The sequence below is a fragment of the Elaeis guineensis genome, unplaced genomic scaffold, assembly GCF_000442705.2.
Source record: "Elaeis guineensis isolate ETL-2024a unplaced genomic scaffold, EG11 Super_Scaffold_1000024, whole genome shotgun sequence".
Lineage (NCBI taxonomy): Eukaryota > Viridiplantae > Streptophyta > Magnoliopsida > Arecales > Arecaceae > Elaeis > Elaeis guineensis.
In genome coordinates, this window is record NW_027332423.1 from 21438146 (window position 1) to 21457736 (window position 19591).

At 34.9% G+C, this 19591-nt stretch overlaps 1 protein-coding gene across 1 annotated transcript; it reads right to left on the reverse strand.

Annotated features, from left to right (window-relative positions):
• Nucleotides 1–1202: 1202 nt before the first annotated feature.
• Nucleotides 1203–15448, reverse strand: LOC105057477 (beta-glucosidase 22). The gene is made up of 21 exons (XM_073250447.1): nucleotides 15207–15448; nucleotides 15046–15109; nucleotides 14607–14665; nucleotides 13116–13191; nucleotides 12954–13025; nucleotides 12239–12326; nucleotides 11885–12140; nucleotides 11596–11711; nucleotides 11217–11437; nucleotides 10923–10994; nucleotides 6303–6361; nucleotides 4744–4819; nucleotides 4582–4653; nucleotides 3875–3962; nucleotides 3520–3775; nucleotides 2910–3025; nucleotides 2534–2754; nucleotides 2424–2452; nucleotides 2240–2342; nucleotides 1744–1834; nucleotides 1203–1604 (listed from the first exon to the last, which is right to left on the reverse strand). Exons 1-21 carry the CDS (start codon nucleotides 15354–15356, stop codon nucleotides 1376–1378), a joined length of 2514 nt encoding a protein of 837 aa, XP_073106548.1. The 5' UTR covers nucleotides 15357–15448; the 3' UTR covers nucleotides 1203–1375.
• Between the last annotated feature and the right edge of the window lie 4143 nt (nucleotides 15449–19591).

A 19591-nucleotide genomic window follows, 5' to 3' on the forward strand; every position in this document is an offset into this window, starting at 1 on the left:
ATCTAGAATTATTGCATCCTAAAGTCCTAATCATGATCGACTTCGCACATCACCTATTTTTCTACACATCCCATACAATCAAACACCAATGTTTTGGCATCTCAATCCTCAAACATCAAATTGCTAGCATAAGAAGGCTCAAAATGAAGAATTTTAATTTTCTTGCTTCTTTATCTCCGATGCCAAATTTTCGGCATTTGAACACTTAGATACCACTAACATGGCACCTAATCAAATTTCGATTTTCCGCACCCCTATAATCATATAGGATTTCACAGAACGGTATAACAATATTATAATACTTGGCTGCCAGAAGTTGCACCATCAGAAGTTTCTAACACGAGCAATTTGATGTCTGATATGGGATTCAAATTTTGAATATTAGCCTGCTTAGATCCATCGACGATCTTGCAGAATGTGTTACGGCATTCTCTCTCTCAAATGCCAAATGTTGGATTCCCGGATACTTGGACACCAAATATCCTTTCTTCTAGAACACACAGAGGAGACGTAAAACAATATAGAATAGGCAGCAGAGGAGCAGAATTAAAGGGCCAGTGACTGGTTTTCTATTTCAATTCTTCAGTGACAAGAGGATTTCAAAGGATTATACTGTGCCAAGAGGAGGTGATGGATTTGAAGGATACATGCATTGGAGAGGCATTCAAGAGTTCAATGGCACTGGATATTTGGGCTACGCTGGCTCGCTCCCCCTCTCTCTCTCTCTCCTTATTCTTTTTACTCCTCCCCCCTCCTATTCAATCCCATCCAGCCATAAAAAATTCTCATCCTTATCCCATTCAACAGAGCTAAATGAAGCTGCATGGTCGTATTGAGAATAGGAGGATACGCTATTCTTTTTGATTTGCTTTTTCAAATAGTGTTGCAAGGAAAAAAAAAAAAAAGAAAATTATACTTGACGGTACTCTCACATAACTGAAATGTAGATGCTAGTATTATTTTCAGACATCATTGGTGTTTTATTTTTCTTTCTTAGTGGACTAGCAGTATCTTTTCCATGCGCCCAAGAATGTTTTTCTCAATCTTTTACAAGCTTTCACATAGCCATATATGGTAATTTCCCTGGGATATACACAACATTTTCTAATACACCTGAGCAAGATCATGATACTTGTTATTTAGGCTCGATTTATTTTTAATTTTCAATAAAAAGTTTCAAGAAAATAATTCAGATCTTCAAGTTCTTCAACACAACAGTCCAGGGGTAAGCAGTCAATTATGATGCCTCTTTCTTAAACTCATTGCTAATTGATGTAGTGGAGATGCTTGTAATCTTATCTAATAGGACAAGCCAAAATAGAACACTTATTTTGTTTCACCTGTCACTGGACGACAGGGATAGCCTAGAGCAAAATCATTGTTGTGCATGGGATGCAGAAATTAGGCTGGTCATCCTCACATTCCTGCTGCTTTTCTTCTTAAGGAACTGAGAGTACCAAAACGCAGAGCGCCTCGGTTGCCTTCTGCGTTCCTCATCCTCAAAATCTACATGATATAGTCCATAGCGCGAATCATACCCAGCCAAAAACTCGAAGACATCTAAGAATGCCCACACAAAGTATCCTCTCACGTTTGATCCATTCCTGCAGCGAAGAAAAAAGGGAAGAAAAAGGAAGGAACATGAGTAGGTGCTTAGAAATGAAGAATTTGCTTCCAAAAAACTTTCTAACAGAAACTTTGTTTAATTAAGTTGGTGCATGTAACAACGAAAAGAAGTATTACCTGAAAGCTTCAAGTGTGCTTCCCATGAAACCACTCAAGAAATCGATCCTTGCGGTATCATTCAAAGTGTCATTGACTCCAAGTCCAAAACCTGATGGCATAAATGTAGTATACACATCAAATATCAAGCCTTGCTTTCACAGGTGAGCATATTCCGAATTTAGCATCATCATGTGTCTAACAACTCTTCTTTTGATTCACCATGGCATATATTCTAGAACTGGTTGATTTCCAAAGGTCTTGGATGGATATCGTGCCTGACGGCCCGATAAGCAGAGGAGCATTTGGAAGTACTTCTCTTTTTGTTTTTGCCATAGCCCAAAGAGATCAAGATAGGAGAATACAATAGAATAGCTGGCTGCTGCTCCTTTATCACTCACATAAGTTTCAGAAGGAACTTTGGAATTTGTGAGGAATGTTCCAAAGGACTGTAACATTCTTTTTAACCAACAAGATTGCTTAAATTTTGAAGTCACTATAGTGAAGCTGAACTGACCATTTTCTTGGATATAAATAGGAGGATTTCCATAGACTTCTTTAATATACTCCAACATATATTGTAGCCCAGCTGGATCCACTAGAATGTGGGTTGGAACGTACTGGTTCAGAGAGTACTAAACATGTTAGCCAATTCAAGCTATAAAACCAAGCCTGCTTGCGATAGAAGGCAGCGCTCTTACCCGACCAGATGGTGTGTCATTCCTAGAAGCTGCAATACAGCATCAGCCATCAGTTAGGCACCACTCCAAAAATTTTCTCCATCTCAATTACTAATGTTAGAGAATTAAACCTGAAAGTAGGGCGAACATATCTGCATTGAAGTCACGGAGACTTGGCTTCAGACCATTAGAGTTGTCTTTGACATACACTGAAGTGTAGTGGTTCAGACCAATAAAGTCAAAAGAACCCTTTAATTGTTTGGACTGGTGTTTGTTGAAGGATGGGAGCCTCGAGCCAGCATTCTGCTTCATGACCTTTGGATAGTCCCCGAACACTAGGGGATTTAAGATCCTGAAGTAGCATAGCTCATTATTTCATAGAAAAGTACCATACTTCATGTGCACACATCAATAATGTACAGTGCCAAGAGTCCAAGTGCTTAGATTGATGGTAATGTAAGTACACCTTTGTTCGAAGTTGTGATAGTATACAAGACATGCACTTACCAGCCCACAATGAAGTCTAATGATCTTTGAGTTGCTTCGACATCTGCTGTGGAGTTTGAAAATGGGCGAAACCAGAAGGAGTAGACATTTATGCCTATCCATCCATTTTGCACAGCCTGCATCCAAAAAGCAGCATCCTTGTAGTTATTTACTCATTATTAATTATTTGTCTATTTGATGAGGTTTTCTCAGAAATTTTTTTTAAAAAAAAAAAAAAAGAAAAGAAACATTATTTGCCATTCACTATGCCTTAAATGGTGTTCACGAAGGCTAGAACGTTTGTGCCATAGCCTGCTATTTTCGCATTCTTTTAGTGCCAAAGCCTGCTATTTTCACATTCTTTCCATCTAACATGAGCATGTAGTAGATGGACTGCATAAATGGAATATGTCCATTGCTTTGTACATGCATCCCTAAAAAGGTGTAATCCGATTACAACTATGTATTGGAATTATACACTGAAAGTAATGAAACATTCACATAAAGACAGACACCTCCAGTTTCAGGAAAAAGATGTTTGCCCAGCTCCATCCATCTCAAAGTCCTCACAAAAAGGCAAGTAAAACTCAACTTGGCAAAGTTAAGAAATGATCTGAATGAAATTACTTACTTGATATTTATTCTTATATAGTGTGACAACTGATGCATGCGCTAGTAGAATGTTGTGAACTGCAATGTATGGCTCTGTGGTGGAATTGCCGGCTGTGCAATTGATGCCAAATGGATAAGAGCACCGGCTAGGTGGCCATATTCCGGTGTCATAGCATCCCATCCCTATTATATTGGGCTCAACAATGGTAGTCCAATAGGAAACTCTATCGCCAAATTCCCTAAAGCACACATCTGCATATGCTGTGAAATCATCCCTGGATGACAAATACATGGTTAAAGAAAATGTTCACTCACTTCATGTTTGATAAGAAAAGTTTAGCATGAAAATACATTAGGAGTTAAAAAAAAATTACACGATCTTGGGGCTCAGCCATCCTCCATACTCATCTTCCAGTACTTGGGGAAGATCGAGATGGTAGAGTGTAACATGTGGCTGAATTCCTATTACATTCAAAAGGAAATGGTTGAAGAAGATCAGGAAGAAATTCTTCTTGAGCAATGACAATAAGAATTCTCCGGATAAATATATTACAAAAAGACACTAGTAAATGAAGATCTTTTTTCCTGAAGTAAGGAAATGCTGATCTTTATGTTTATTAGTTATGCATAAAACTGAGAAAGATCTACAATTCTTATGTAGAAGAGATCTTCTGGTGGGCCTTTTGTTGGTTATAAGATGTTTATGCTTGTAATTTATCTAATTCTACTAATAACTTCTTGGAGTTCCCATGTTCCAATATGTCCCTTAGCCTTCCAAATTTGATGACTGATCCTCTTGACTAAAGTTTATATGACTAAAAATTTTGGCACCTTATTACAATGTCAGCACCGGGTTGACGGGCATGCATATATACATAATGTTCTCAGACTAAAGTCTTTTGCCTTGATCCATATAGTAATGACAAAAGAGATTTCAAACAGAAGTGTGCAAAATAATTCAGCTTATTATTGCGAAAACAATTTTCCCGAGGCTTACCAATAAAGGACTGATTACAATGGCATGAACATATATAACATATATATAAGATTGTTCCATAAGCGGAATGGTAATCAAACTGACCATTTTCTATTAGCTCGTTGATCAGGTTGTTGTAGAACTCCAGGCCTTTAGGATTGACATATCCTTTGCCATCTGGAGGGCAATTAAATTCACATTAGCGAGGAAATTTTACCAAAGCAGGCAAAGTTGACAAAAGGAATAAGAACCATCTGGTTATCATACATGGGAGAAGCCTTGACCAAGAGATGGAGAATCTGTAAGCCTCCAGACCTGTGTCAGTCATTAGCTTGACATCTTCCTGGAGGTTACATCATAAGCCAAGAAGAAATCAATGCATGATATCAAGTGTGTTTATTCCAGAAACTCATGCATAATGGCCACTTATTAGACCCTTTTTGTTCTTGAAATTACAAACATCTACAATTCTAGATTTTGATCACATGTAAATCCAAGATTATATTTTAGGTTGACCACGTTCATCAGCACAACACATGATATGAAAGGATATCTTGATTTCTAGGCAATAGTTTTATTATTCTGAAAACCAATATCATTTTTTCATCTTGTTAGTTGTCAAATATTACGTTTACAGAAAGATTAAGATTCTTTTATATTCAGAATCCGGCTATAACAAACTAGCCTTGTGCATTAAAATCGGAAAAATGGAATAAAGGAAATAAAATCATTATTATATTCTTTTATTGTAAATAAAATTATTGTTATTTTAGATTCTTTTATATTCTTTTATTGTTCTAAGCTGGTCATTTTTATTCTTAGTATTCATTCATTTGCCTTTTTTCTTCAAAATTAGAGACATGTCACCTTAAATGGCAGTCGCTTTTTCATCTTTTACGTGAGTCTGTCTTTAATTATAATACCGGTAGAAGTTTCTATTTGGATTTTTATGGCCAGAATATTCCAAGTTATTCTAGACCCCCTCTTTTCATCGCTAGGCCAGAATATTATTACATGGTCATCAGCAATGACGAGATTCAAACAAAAGGTCCATCGAAGATGACGTGCTCTAGAATGGACTCGACGACTTTTTTGATTACTGCTTCAAAAGAAGAGGGTTATTCCTTGGTTTAGGCAAGATTTAAACCTAGATTATTGGACATCACCATCTAATAATTTTTATCAAGTGCACAAGTTGGCATCCATAGATCATGATAATTTATTTGTTCAGTTTTTTTATATATATAAGTAATCAAAGAATGGACTTTCTTTTCTTGGATGGCTTACTTCTTTCTCTATTGTTAGGAAGACAAAAGAAAAAAGAGATAAAGAAAGAAATTTGGAGGAGTTGCATTTATTGATGCGGGATTTATAAAAAATTTGCTTTCTTAACTTAATGGTGAGGGGCAGGTGTGACCCAAGTTTCTTATCTCAATCCCTCTTCATTCTTTCGGATAAGCTACTTATATAAGAGTAAGCATGGAGTGATTAAAACAATTTTTAAACATATGTTGATATGCTACGTTGTACATAATGACCGAAAACAAAAGGATTGTTACAATACATCATGGCCATCAAACAATTTTCATAGTGGTTGTTTTCTAACCTTGTCACTGTAGTGTGTGTGTGTGTGTAACATAATTATGTATGTATATATTTTTCTGATATGATATGGCTATATATGTTAAAGATAATATTACACTGAAAAGGATATGGCTATGTTGTTCTTACTGTCCATTATTTTCTATTAGAACTGTTAATAAAAGATTTTACAATTCAAGACTTAATAATACAAGATAATGTTCTAAATAAAGGTTGGATTATACCTTGTATTTGTGGTACCCATCTGAAGCTACATCACCTATGCTCTTGTCTTGCATGCCCCCTGTCAAGACCATTGCAGACTCAAACCTTTTGGTTTTGTTGGATTGTAACAAATGTGAAAAATGCACAAGAGCTTCTTTAAAGATGTATTTTATTAGAGTATCATGCCATACTTTGGAAAAATGCTATACAGTATGGTTCAACCATAAACACACTTCCTCAGCAGGCCCCAAATAACTATTTAATTTAACAAGAACACAGAGAAAGTTCTCTCATGCTGGTGTGTCACAAAATAGACAAGCATACCTTTGAATTTGTGTGATACCTTGCTTGCTTTAGACATCTAGGTGGTGTTGATCCCAGCAAAAGTGAATTATAAAAGTCTTGATCCCACCCCCTAAGTCTAACTTTGGAAAAATAAAAAGCCTACCTGCATGAGTGAAAGTATCCCATATGCTAGGACTCCTTCCATCCTCAGCTGCTGCTCCCTCCACCTACAAATTAGTACATATATTGTTTTAACTCCAAGGTCATCTGAGGAAGGAAACCATAGAGAGAGAGAGCAAACCAACCTGGTAAGCCGAGGTTCCAGCTCCAAAGACAAAGTCCGGTGGGAAGTCATCCCTGCTAAATTTGGTGGCAGTGTGGCCTAAACTACCCTCTCCTAAAGATAGCAGAAGCACTAGCAATAAAGAAGAAATGGATCCTCCCCTCCTCATCTCTTTCTTTTCTTAAACTGGTGGTCTCTCTTCTGGGAGTCCCCCCCCTTCCTTCCTCTGTGTACTAGTATTCTCCTCTAAGAAATCTACAAGCACCATTTTGATAGATAGGAGAAGACGCATTTCAAGGAGATGAAATAAAGAAACAGACAAAGCAACAGTTGTTACCTTTTTGTAGAGGAGCAAGAAGCAAACTCTACAATCTCCATGTACCAGAAAAATAGAGAAAAAAAAGAAGGGACATAAGCTTTACAATCTCCTATCACAAGAATAGGAAAACCCAGTCTCTTTTTTGAGGATAAATGAGGAACTCCCCATTGAGATTGGTGTACATTTAATGAAGTAGCATCGGGTCTAGTCTCACTCAACGTAGGCCAAAATACAGATTACGCTAGCAGCAACTCCAGATTTTGAAAGCAATTTGTCACCAACCCCGTTCGTCATGAATACGGCAACGACAAAATATTGCGAATTGAATACTTCGCATTGACCATTAGAAAGAGTTCTTAAAAAACCACTTGTGAATTGGGCTTCGATGATATATATCTCTTGTCCAAACCACCCATTTTTTAAATTTTGTTTTGTTGGATGACATTGTTGCACCTAACTGATCTCTTGCCACGCGGTAAAATCAAAAAAAAATTGCATTATACTGATCTGCAGGTGAACATTCTATATCGGATCGAGTGAATACCTATCCCGTATCGATATTTTGTTGATCCACCCACATCCGTATTTGACATCAGATATTGACCAACCTCTCGTAAGCAACAATGAAATTCCTAACTTTACTATTCTCCATATGGATCAAATCATGATTTTTCTACGGATCAATCTGTTATAACCAACGACTAATAAATTAGGATGATAATCCAAAATCATTTAACAAATAAGATCCTCCGAATCAAATAGTTATCAACGGCCTAACAACCTCCTCTGTATAAAAAGAAGAATGGACTCTCTAAAGGTAAGTTAGAATTTGATTCTAAAAGTAAAAACTCTGCTAAAACTTCAGTTCTTTAATTTTTTCATTGAAAGAAACTTGAGTTCTCCTATTCTTCTTACTCCACTCTGCTTCTCTTGTTCTCTATTTTTGCTTTTTTCACTATCTATTTTCGAGCTCCAGTTGACTTAATCATTAGAGGATCTTTAATCAAAAGATCTTTTCTTTTGATTCGTGGATTTTTTTGCAAGTTCATTGATGGATTACGTACACCACTTCGGTTCACCACTGAACTTCAGCTCGATATTGAACTGATCTTATCAATTTCCCACATTGGTATGGTATCAAGAAAGTGATCCTGCAATGAAGAGAACTAATTAAGCATTAGATGAACAGAACGGCTCGTGTGAATTGGCGGACTTGCCGACAAGTTTAATACAACTTCATGTAGCGTGGAGGACATCAAACAGGATCCGGCTAAGCCTGTTGAACCAAGTTCAAGTCCTAAACGTATTGGCGAATTGGATATATATTGCATGCATATCCTGATAAGCGGCAGGCATAGATCGAGATGCCAATCACAACCCGGCCAGCACCGCTCCTAGAATTGTGCTGGTCTCGTTCATAGCAAATGTGAGTGTTTAATTGATCAGAGTGTTGCATATCTGAAGCTCTCTTGATTGTCCAAATAACTCTGGGAGTAAACCAATTCCATCGAGAAATAGGACCAATCCCTTTGCTTTGCATCCCTCCCATGCACGCTTTGTTTTTCGTTTTTTTTTTTTTTTCCCTTGTTGAAAGGGTGGTGCTGCCAACCATCAATTAATTAATTAAAAATAAGAGGCATGTCCACGTTGACGTGGAGACACCGTCCATGTGATGCATGCATTGGCTTAAATAAAGAAGAAAAGTAGAATAATTACAGGAAAGAGATCAAAACTAAACAAAATTTGTACGAGGCATACTTTATACCGATATATGGTTAAACAAATATGGTATTCTTTTTTTTAAGAATGAAATCGGATCAAATACGAATGGGATACCATCATATCTATATCCATATTGATTTTGTCTAACGAATACAAATACAGATGGATATAAAAATTCATATCTATATTTATTTTAAATGGATACAGATACAATTCAGATACTGAAAGTATGGATATAATTATAGATATTATTTAGATAATTAAATTTTATGACGATAGGATCAAAATTATTACTAAATAAATAATAAATCAAATTAATAATATGTTTATAAGTTATATATTTTTCTTAAAAATTAATAAGTGCTATATAGTATAGAATTATATGTAGATTCGGATATCTGGATATAGATCAGATAATTGTCTATCCATATTTATATCTATTTTTCTTTAATTAATATTGATACAGATATAGATATTAATCGAATCCTTAAATTTCTATCTATATCCAGATTGATTTGGATACGAGAATTGATCCGGACAGATAATATCCATACCAATTTCACCCCTATTTATTTTTCCTCTTTTTTGGAACATACTTTATACAGATACATACTACATGGCTAGGTAATATATAATAAATAAATTAATTATTAAGCAAGTCAATACATATTTCTAAACAAATCTAAACATAATTTTCAAAATATAGAATTTATCAAACATAATATATAATCAGTTAATACATACTTAACAAATTATTTATCTAACAATCCAATATACATCTTCAAGCAATTGATACTTAGTTTCTAAATCATCATGTTCACTAATATACAGTATATAGCTGAATGATACGCACTCGACTTCCTAATATATACTACAAGTTCATTTCATATACACCCAACAATGATTCAAACATACCTTTAAATAAAAAATATATTCCACAAATTGTGCATCATTTACTTGGACATATGTATGCATACCTACGTTGCTCCAATGTTTACTTGGCATTTGGTATGCACGTTAGATGCCCTCTAGTCAATGTATCACCTATGTGGAACGATATCAGTAATCAAATTTTGGAACTATACCTAATTAATATGGTTGAGATGCTAAGAGCATACATATTGCTTGCCATCCTTTTTAGCAGGACATGCCAATAAATAACACAGTATTTTGTTTCTCCTGTTGCTGGACAACAAGGATAAAATGGAGCAAAATCATTGTTGAGCATGGGATGCCGAATTTAGGCCGGTCATCCTTACGTTCCTGCTGCTTTTCTTAAGGAACTTAGAGTACCAAAATGCAGATAGTCTTGGTTGCCTTCTGCGCTCCTCGTCCTCAAAATCCACGTAATGCAGCCCAAAGCGTGAACTATACCCAGCCAAAAACTCGAAGACATCTAAGAATGCCCACACAAAGTATCCTCTCACGTTTGATCCATTCCTGAAGAGAAAAAAAAGAAAAAAGAGAGGAACAAGAGTAGGTGCTTAGAAATGAAGAAGTTACTTCTAAAAAACTTCCTAACAGAAACTTTGTTTAATTAACTTGGTGCGTCTAATAATGACAGAAGTATTACCTGAAAGCTTGAAGTGTGCTTCCCATGAAACCACTCAAGAAATCAATCCTTCCAGTATCATTGAAAGTGTCACCCTCTCCCAATCCAAAACCTGATGGCATAAATGTTTAATATACATCAAATGGCAAGCTTAGTATCCAAAGGTGAGCATATTCCAAATTTAGCATTATTAAGTGTCTAGCAACCGGATTTTGAATGTTGTTGATTGACCATTGTATATATTCTAGAACTGGGTGATTTCTAAATCTCTTGGACGGCTATCGCACCCCATGGCCTTGGAAGTAGAGGAGCATTTGGAAGTACTTCTCTTTTTGTTTTTGCCTTGGACCAAATAGATCAAGATAGGAGAGCACAATAGAATAGCTAGCCCTCTGCTCCTTTATCTCTCACACAAGTTTCAGAAGGGACTATGGAATTTGTGAGGAATATTGAAGTCAGTATAGTGAAGCTGGACTGACCATTTTCTTGGATATAAATAGGAGGATTTCCATAGACTTCTTTAATATAATCCAGCATATATTGTAGCCCAGCTGGATCAACTGGAATGTGGGTTGGAACAAACTGGTTCAGAGAATACTAAACATGTTAGCCAATTCAAGCTATAAAACCAAGCCTGCTTGCGATGAAAGGTAGCACTCTTACCTGACCAGTTGGTGTTTCATTCCTAGAGACTGTAATACAGCATTAGCCATCAGTTAGGCACCACTCCAAAAATTTTCTCCATCTCAATTACTAATGTTAGAGAATTAAACCTGAAAGTAGGGCGAACATATCTGCATTGAAGTCACGGAGACTTGGCTTCAGACCATTAGAGTTGTCTTTGACATACACTGAAGTGTAGTGGTTCAGACCAATGAAGTCGAAAGAGCCCTTTACTTGTTTAGACTGGTGTTTGTTGAAGGATGGGAGCCTTGAGCCAGCATTCTGCTTCATGACCTTAGGATAGTCTCCGACCACTAGGGGATTTAAGATCCTGGAGTTGCATTGCTCATTATTTCATAGAAAAGCACTATATTTCATGCATAACCATCGATGATGTACACTTCCATGTGGTCAAATGCTTACATTCATGCCAATGTAAGTATACCTACATTTGAAATTATGAAAGTAGCATGCAAACCATATATTTACCAGCCAACCGTGAAGTCTAATGTTCTTTGGGCTGCTTCAACATCTGCTGTGGAGTTCGAAAATGGGTAACACCAGTAGGAGTAGACATTTATGCCTATCCATCCATTTTGCACAGCCTGCATCAAAAAAGCAGCAGGAATTTACAGAGCTAGAAAGTTTCCAAAATATCCACTTTTTGTGATAAGAACACAAGCTAATCATTTTCATTAAAAAAAAATATTTTCTACAGGAGATTTGGGCAACAATTCAAAGGACATGGCAAGAAGAGTGGACAGCTGATATTACTCACTTGATATTTATTCTTATATAATGTGACAACTGATGCATGCGCTAGTAGAATGTTGTGAACTGCAATGTATGGCTCTGTGGTGGAATTGCCGGCCGTGCAATCGACGCCAAATGGATAGGAGCACCGGCTAGGTGGCCATATTCCGGTGTCATAGGATGCCATCCCTATTACATTGGGCTCAACAATGGTAGTCCAATGGGAAACTCTGTCGCCAAATTCCCTAAAGCACACGTCTGCATATGCTGTGAAATCATCCCTGCATGATATATACATAGTTAAAGAAATTTTTCACTCACTTCATGTTTGATAAAAAATGTTTAGCATGAAAATACATTAGGAGTTAAAAAAATTTACACAATCTTGGGGCTCAGCCATCCTCCGTACTCATCTTCGAGTATTTGGGGAAGATCAAGGTGATAGAGTGTAACATGTGGCTGAATTCCTATTGCATTCGAAAGGAAATATGGTTGAAGAAGATCAGGAAGAAATTCTTTTTAGCAATGAAGATAAAAATCTCCAGACAAATATAGTACAAAAAGACACTAGTAAATGAAGATCTTTTTTCCTAAAGTATGGAAATGCTGATCTTTATGTTTATTAGTCTTGCATAGAACTGAGAAAGATCTACAATTCTCATGTAGAAGTTATCTTCTGGTGGGCCTTTCATTGGTTATAAGATGTTTATGCTTGTAATTTATTTAATTCTACTAATAACTTCTTGGAGTTCCCATGTTCCAACATGTCACTTAGCCTTCCAAATTTGATGACTGATCCTCTTGACTAAAGTTTATATGACTAAAAATTTTGGCACCTTATTACAATGTCAGCACCGGGTTGACGGGCATACATATATATATATATATATAATGTTCTCAGACTAAAGTCTTTTGCCTTGATCCATATGGTAATGACAAAAGAGATTTCAAACAGAAGTGTGCAAAATAGTTCAGCTTATTATTGCGGAAACAATTTTCCTGAGGCTTACCAATAAAGGACTGATTACAATGGCATGAACATATGTAACATATATATAAGCATGTTCCATAAGCGGAATGGTAATCAAACTGACCATTTTCTATTAGCTCGTTGATCAGGTTATTGTAGAACTCCAGGCCTTCAGGATTGACATATCCTCTGCCATCTGGAGGGCAATTAAATTCACATTAGCGAGGAAATTTTAGCAAAGCAGGCAAAGTTGACAAAAGGAATAAGAACCATCTGGTTATCATACATGGGAGAAGCCTTGACCAAGAGATGGAGAATCTGTAAGCCTCCAGACCTGTGTCGGTCATTAGCTTGACATCTTCCTGGAGGTTGCATGACAAACCAAGAAGAAATCAATGCATGATATCCTGTGTATTTATTCCAGAACCTCATGCATGATGGGCACTTGTTAGACCCTTTTAGTTGAAATTATAAACATCTACTTCTAAAGAACAAAAGTTTAGATTTTGATCGCATGTAACTCAAAGGTTACATTTTAGGTTGATCATGTTTCATCAGCATAACACATGATATGAACGGATATCTTGATTTCTAGGCAATAGTTTTTTTTTATTCTGAAAACCAATGTCATTTTCTTACCGTGTTAGTTATCAAATATTACATTTACCGAAAGATAAAGATTCTTTTATATTCTGAATCCCTCTATAACAAACTAGCCTTGTGCATTAAAATCGGAAAAATGAATTGAAGGAAATAAAATTATTATTATATTCTTTTATTGTAAATAAAATTAGTATTGTTGTTTCAGATTTTTTTATATTTTTTTGTTGTTCTAGCTGGTCATTTTTATTATTAGTATTCATTCATTTGCCTTTTTTTCTTCAAAATTAGGGATTTGTCACCTTAAATGGCGGTAGGTTTTTTGTCTTTTATGTGAGTTTGTCTTTTATTATAATTCAGGTAGAAGTTTCTGGTTGGATTTTTATGGCCAGCATATTGAATATTATTACATGGTCGTCAGCAATGACGAGATTCAAGCAAAAGGTCCACCAAAGGTGACGTGTTCTGGAATAGACTGGACGGCTTTTTTTATTACCGCTTCAAGAGGGTTATTCCTTGGTTTAGGAAACATTTAAACCCAGATTATTGGATATCCCCACCTAATCATTTTTGTCAAGTGCTCAAGTTGGCATCTATAGATCATTATAATTTATTTGTTCAGTTTATATATATATAATAAGTAATCAAAGAATGGACTTTCTTTTCCTGGATGGCTTTCTTCTCTCTCTATTGTTAGGAAGACAAAAGAAAAAAAAAAGAAATTTGGAGGAGTTGTATTTATTGATGTGGGATTTATAAAAGATTTGCTTTCTTATATATCTTAATGGTGAGGGGCAGGTGTGATCTAAGTTTCTTATCTCAATCCCTCTTCAGTCTTTTGGATAAGCTAGTTATATAAAAGTGAGCATGGAGTGATTAAAACAATTTTTGAACATATATTGCCATGCTATACTGTACATAATGACCCCAAAACAGAAGGATTGTTACAATACATCATGATCACCAAACAATTTTCATAATGGTTGTTTTCTAACCTTGTCACTGTAGTATTAATTAAAAAAAAAAACATAATTATTGTATATACATAATATTACATTGAAATGGATGTGGCTATGTTGTTCTTACTGTCCATTATTTTCTATTACAACTATTAATAAATGATTTTACAATTCAAGAATTAATAATACAAAATAATGTTATAAAGGTAGGATTATACCTTGTATTTGTGGTACCCATCTGAAGCTACATCACCTGTGCTCTTGTCTTGCATTCCCCCTGCAAAGACCATTGCAGACTCAAACCTCTTGCTTTTGCTGGATTGCAATGAACGAAAAAACACTAGTCCACCACTCTTTTTCAATGCACAAGAGTTTCTTTAAAGATGTACTTTATTCGAGTATCATGCCATATTTTGGAAAACTGCCATAAAGTGTTGTCCAACTATAAAAACACTTGCTCAGCAGGCCCCAAATAACTATTTAACAAGTACACATAGAAAGGTCTCTCATGTTGGTGGGTACAAAATAAAAAAGCATAGCTTTTTTACTTGTGTGATACCTTGGACATCTAGGTGGTGTTGATCCCAGCAAAAGTGTATTATAAAAGTCTTGATCCCACCCCCTAAGTCCTAACTTTGGATAAAATAAAAAGCCTACCTGCATGAGTGAAAGTATCCCATATGCTAGGAGTCCTTCCATCCTCAGCTGCTGCTCCCTCCACCTACAAATTAAAGTTTTAGCTCCAATTGCAGCCTCCTGTTTCTCCAAGTTTTTATGGTCATCTAAGGAGGGATACCAAGGACAGAGAGCTAACCAACCTGGTAAGCCGAGGTTCCAGCTCCAAAGACAAAGTCCTGTGGGAAATCATCCCTGCTAAATTTGGTGGCAGTTTGGCATAAACTATCCTGTCCTACGGATAGAAGAATCACTAGGAATAAAGAAGATATTGATCCTGATCCCCTCCTCATCTCTTTATTTTTTTCTCTTAACTTGCGGCCTTCTCTGGGAATCCCCCACCCACTTCCTTCCTGTGTGCACTAGTATTCTCCTCTAAGAAATCTACAAGTATTGTTTTGATGCATAGGAGATGACATAAAGAAACGGACAAAGCAACGGTCGTTACCTTTATGTAGAGGAAGAAAACGCAAACTCTACAATCTCCATGCACCAGAAAAAAAAAAAAAGAGAAAGAAATTAAGAAAGGAAATAAGGTCTACAACCTCAATAACAAGAACAGGAAAACTAGATTGCTAGAACGTCTGGTCCAACCAAACTCAAGGTGGGCCAAAGCACAGATAAGGCCAGCAGCTTCTCCAGATTTTGAAAGCGGCATGTTGCCGACTTTAACACATAAATATGGCAACGACAAAATAGTCTGGTGACACTTATGGCGGAAAGTCAGTATTTAGCATTAAAAAAAAAATTTATCAAAAAGTCAAGTAACGTGTGAATCTTTCTTGCTGGATCCTGGGAGCCTGGTACAATAAAAAATTTGGTCTTTTACGATAAATTTTTTTATTATTAAAAATAAAATTTTTATTATTAAAATTATTAGCAATAAAAAATTTTATCGTTAAAAATTTATAGAAAAAATCTTATAATAAAAAATTTTAGTGACGAAAAAATTTTATTTCGTCGCTAAAAGTAGCCAACTGCACGATGAAAAAGTTCGCAGCATTAACAATGAAATATTTTCATCGCAAAAGCTTAAATTTTCATCGCTAAAATTATGATAAAAAATATTTTCATCATCAAAAATAAATATTATTCAGTTAATTTTTCTTTTTATTTTAGCGATAAAAAATAAAATTTCATCGCAAAATTTAGCGACAAAAAAAAAATTTCATCGCTAAACAAAAAAAATTCCATCGCTAATTTAGCGATGAAAAAAATTTCATCGCTAATTTATAGAAGAAATTTCATAAAGATGAAATATGAAATTTCGTCGCTAAATTTGTGATGAAAAATAAATTTCGTCATAATTTTTGCGATGAAAGAAAAAATTTCATCGTAATTTTTGTGATGAAAAAAATTTTTATCATAAAAAAATTAAAAAAAAATAAAATTTGTGACGAAAAAATTTATTTTAACGACAAAAATTTTTTTTGTCATAATTTTAGCGATGAAATAATATATTTCATCATAATATGTAATGAAAATTTCAATATTTTGGAGTGACAAAATTTTTTAATTATTTTTTATAACAAAATTAATATTTTGTTGTTAAATTAAGTTATGGATGAAATAAAATATTTTTTACTATTTTTAGTATGAAACCATATATTTAAATATAAATTTTCATCAGATCAAACATATTTTACATAAAAATATATAAACACAATAAAAATATTCAAATTTCAAATAACTGGGTGATCCACCCACTGACGACGCATTTGTGGGACTTCTAGACAATATGCTCGAGCTAGTCGGCAAATTTTTACTATGACAAGTCCATCTCTTATAAGTCACATCTATACCGTATTCGTATAAATAATTTTGAATGTCCGATAGGGTATACCAAAATAAATTTCTATATTAACGACATGGACAATGAGTTTTTCCATCTTCTCTAGTATAATTAGATGACATATTCATGAAAAACGTCGCACTCGCAATATACTCGGGATAGAACTTATCGCGCAATGACATCCAACTACGATCCATACCTATATGTTTATGATGTAAACTATACAGTCAATCTTATATAATAATAGTTGACTAACGCCTTATATCCCCAATCTATAGGATGGTGGTCCTATTGTTGGGATGCATAGGCGATTTCATGTATGTATTTCAAAATTTTTTCGAAAAAAAAATTATAACAGAAGATAACTAGATTAATCAAATTAATCTAATATGCATATGACATGTTATGTTGCATATAAAATCTAAAAAATACTGAAGATAAAATCAGCATGATGCATGTGAGCAGTAGATTCATCGATTTCTAATCTGAGTTTAGAACTCGATACCTGAGCGCGGATCGATGATCTCCGCTACCGAGAGACATGATGAAAAAGATCCTTACTGGTTGCTCGTAGTCGCACATGCATTCGGCCTCTACGAGAAATCCACTCGAAGTTCTGATTTGATCGATCTTCTTGGAAGTGCTAGCTCACGCGAAGACCTTCTTCTTGGTTGATCTGGATCTTTTTTTCAAATCTTTGGAACCTTTTCAGAGGTTGAAGATAAACTTCTGAAGGAGATGAAGAGGTGGAAGAAAGATGAAGAAGAAAATAATTTTTCTCTAATTTATTCTCTCTTCCCAAATCTTTAGAATCAAAAATTTGAAATACAGATTTTACACACACCCCAAGAGAGAGGACCATCCTCTCTATTTTTCATATCATAAACTATACCCAAACTTCTTTCACGTGAAGACCTCTCTTCTGATATGTTATACACACAAAAGAAACTACAAAAATCCCTTTTATAGGCATGTAAGGAGGTGGGGTGAAGAGTCCTAGTGATCTTGAACTCTTACAAGATTCTACCTTCCTGCACAATTCACATCCCAAAACACATCAAAAAAATATGGGACATCCTTTTCTATAATTTTTTACGGTAAATCGATTCTCCAACTAATCTTTCATAAAAAATCTCCTCAAAATATCGCACATATAAGGAGAAAAAAATTTATTGACGTGGAGAGGTTGATCTAGATGAGAACAGATTCTCCTGATAAGGAATATTTTAAAATTTGATTTTAAAATATTTTTTTTATCAAAATCAAATTAGATTTGAACATGAAATAGAGAAGAGAAAGGACTCTTTGGTGTGAAAAAATCTCACACAAAATAATTTTTTTGCATGGAGATATATGACGTGCAAACTAGGTTGGCGTAAGAGAGAAGAGTCCTATTCCAATAAGGACTCCTAATTTCCTTATTTGAATCCAAACCAAATCATATCTGATTTAGTCCAAATAAAATATATAAAATCTAATCTAATTAGGTTCATAAATTATTAATCAAATTTTAATCAAATTAAAAATTAATTAAACCAAAGTTCTAATCAAATTAGAGATAATTCTCCCTTAGCGATTAGATCATCTCATAACCTAATCGGGTCAAACCTAATTGAATCTAATTCAATTAGATTTTATTTAATCCTCTTTGCTCAATCAAATTGAGCTAATCAACAATCTAATTGCTAATTAATCCTTCATTAATTCACTAACACTTGATGAATTAATTTATTACAACTTTTACATAAGGTTAACCATCAATCGAATTGGCGATTAAGCCTTTGAACTCAATCATTGATCAGCCATATGATCAGTCAGAAACTTCTTTTGAGTGTAATCCTATAGGTTCGAACCTAAGTTGGTAGCATAGAAATAACTTTCTGAACGATATAACCATCTTGCAATAGTGATCCAACGTCCGGATAGGTCGAATAAAGGCGAAGCAACATTCAAGAACCTATTGACGTATAGTTACCATACAATTCATCCCTTTGACCTTAATGCTCGAGGATGATCTAGGATTTACTTGTCAATCCTAGATAGGTCATCTACATTGTATTTCAATCTTTTTCAAATCCATCATATAGATTATTCGGATCCAAATTTTGCTAAATTGAAATACACTAATGCATATCTCCTACTAATTCGGAGGGGTCAATCTCATCTTGACTCACGCACCAACTTGATAAGTGCTTGACTGTACCCAAAAATCTTTCATCACTGAATTAAAAACTCAATTAATCCAACATCAAAGTATAATGAGTTGCTTGCAAGTCACCGTGGTGATCTCAGATTAGAGGGACACTTATACCCATACACTTCACGAGCTACCTTTGATAGCAGAGTACTCCATAGTTGGTCACGTTCAATGATAATGTACTCCTATATCTCACCTGCATGCCATATCAGTGTCTCTATATTATTTGGTTACGAGGCCAACAAATGCATATGGCACACAACGACTTACACTTGATATCGCTATCGTCCTAGTAATAGCGTATCGTTTGATTGCGAACCGATTTAAGGACTACGCAATAAATATTTTTTTATCGATCAAAGTAGTCTTAAGGACTTCATCACAACATAAGAATTCGTTAGAAGATATAATCTTATGATAAAAAATATTAAATAATTTTTATTATTGATCAATTCATCTATATTTATAATTAGCACAATCGTCAAATGATTGGTTTTAAGATACAATTCCCAACAACTTTCACTTGGACTAAAGCCAAT

Bases quoted from the DNA above. Each gene is read 5' to 3' on its own strand.
- LOC105057477 (XM_073250447.1), bottom strand. From the start codon at position 15,356: ATGAGGAGGGGATCAGGATCAATATCTTCTTTATTCCTAGTGATTCTT. The intron at 2,755-2,909 runs GTAAGTGCATGT...ATGCTACTTCAG, and splicing joins TTAGACTTCATTGTGGGCTG to GATCTTAAATCCCCTAGTGT. The intron at 1,835-2,239 runs GTCAGTTCAGCT...TTATGCCATCAG, and splicing joins TATTTATATCCAAGAAAATG to GTTTTGGACTTGGAGTCAAT.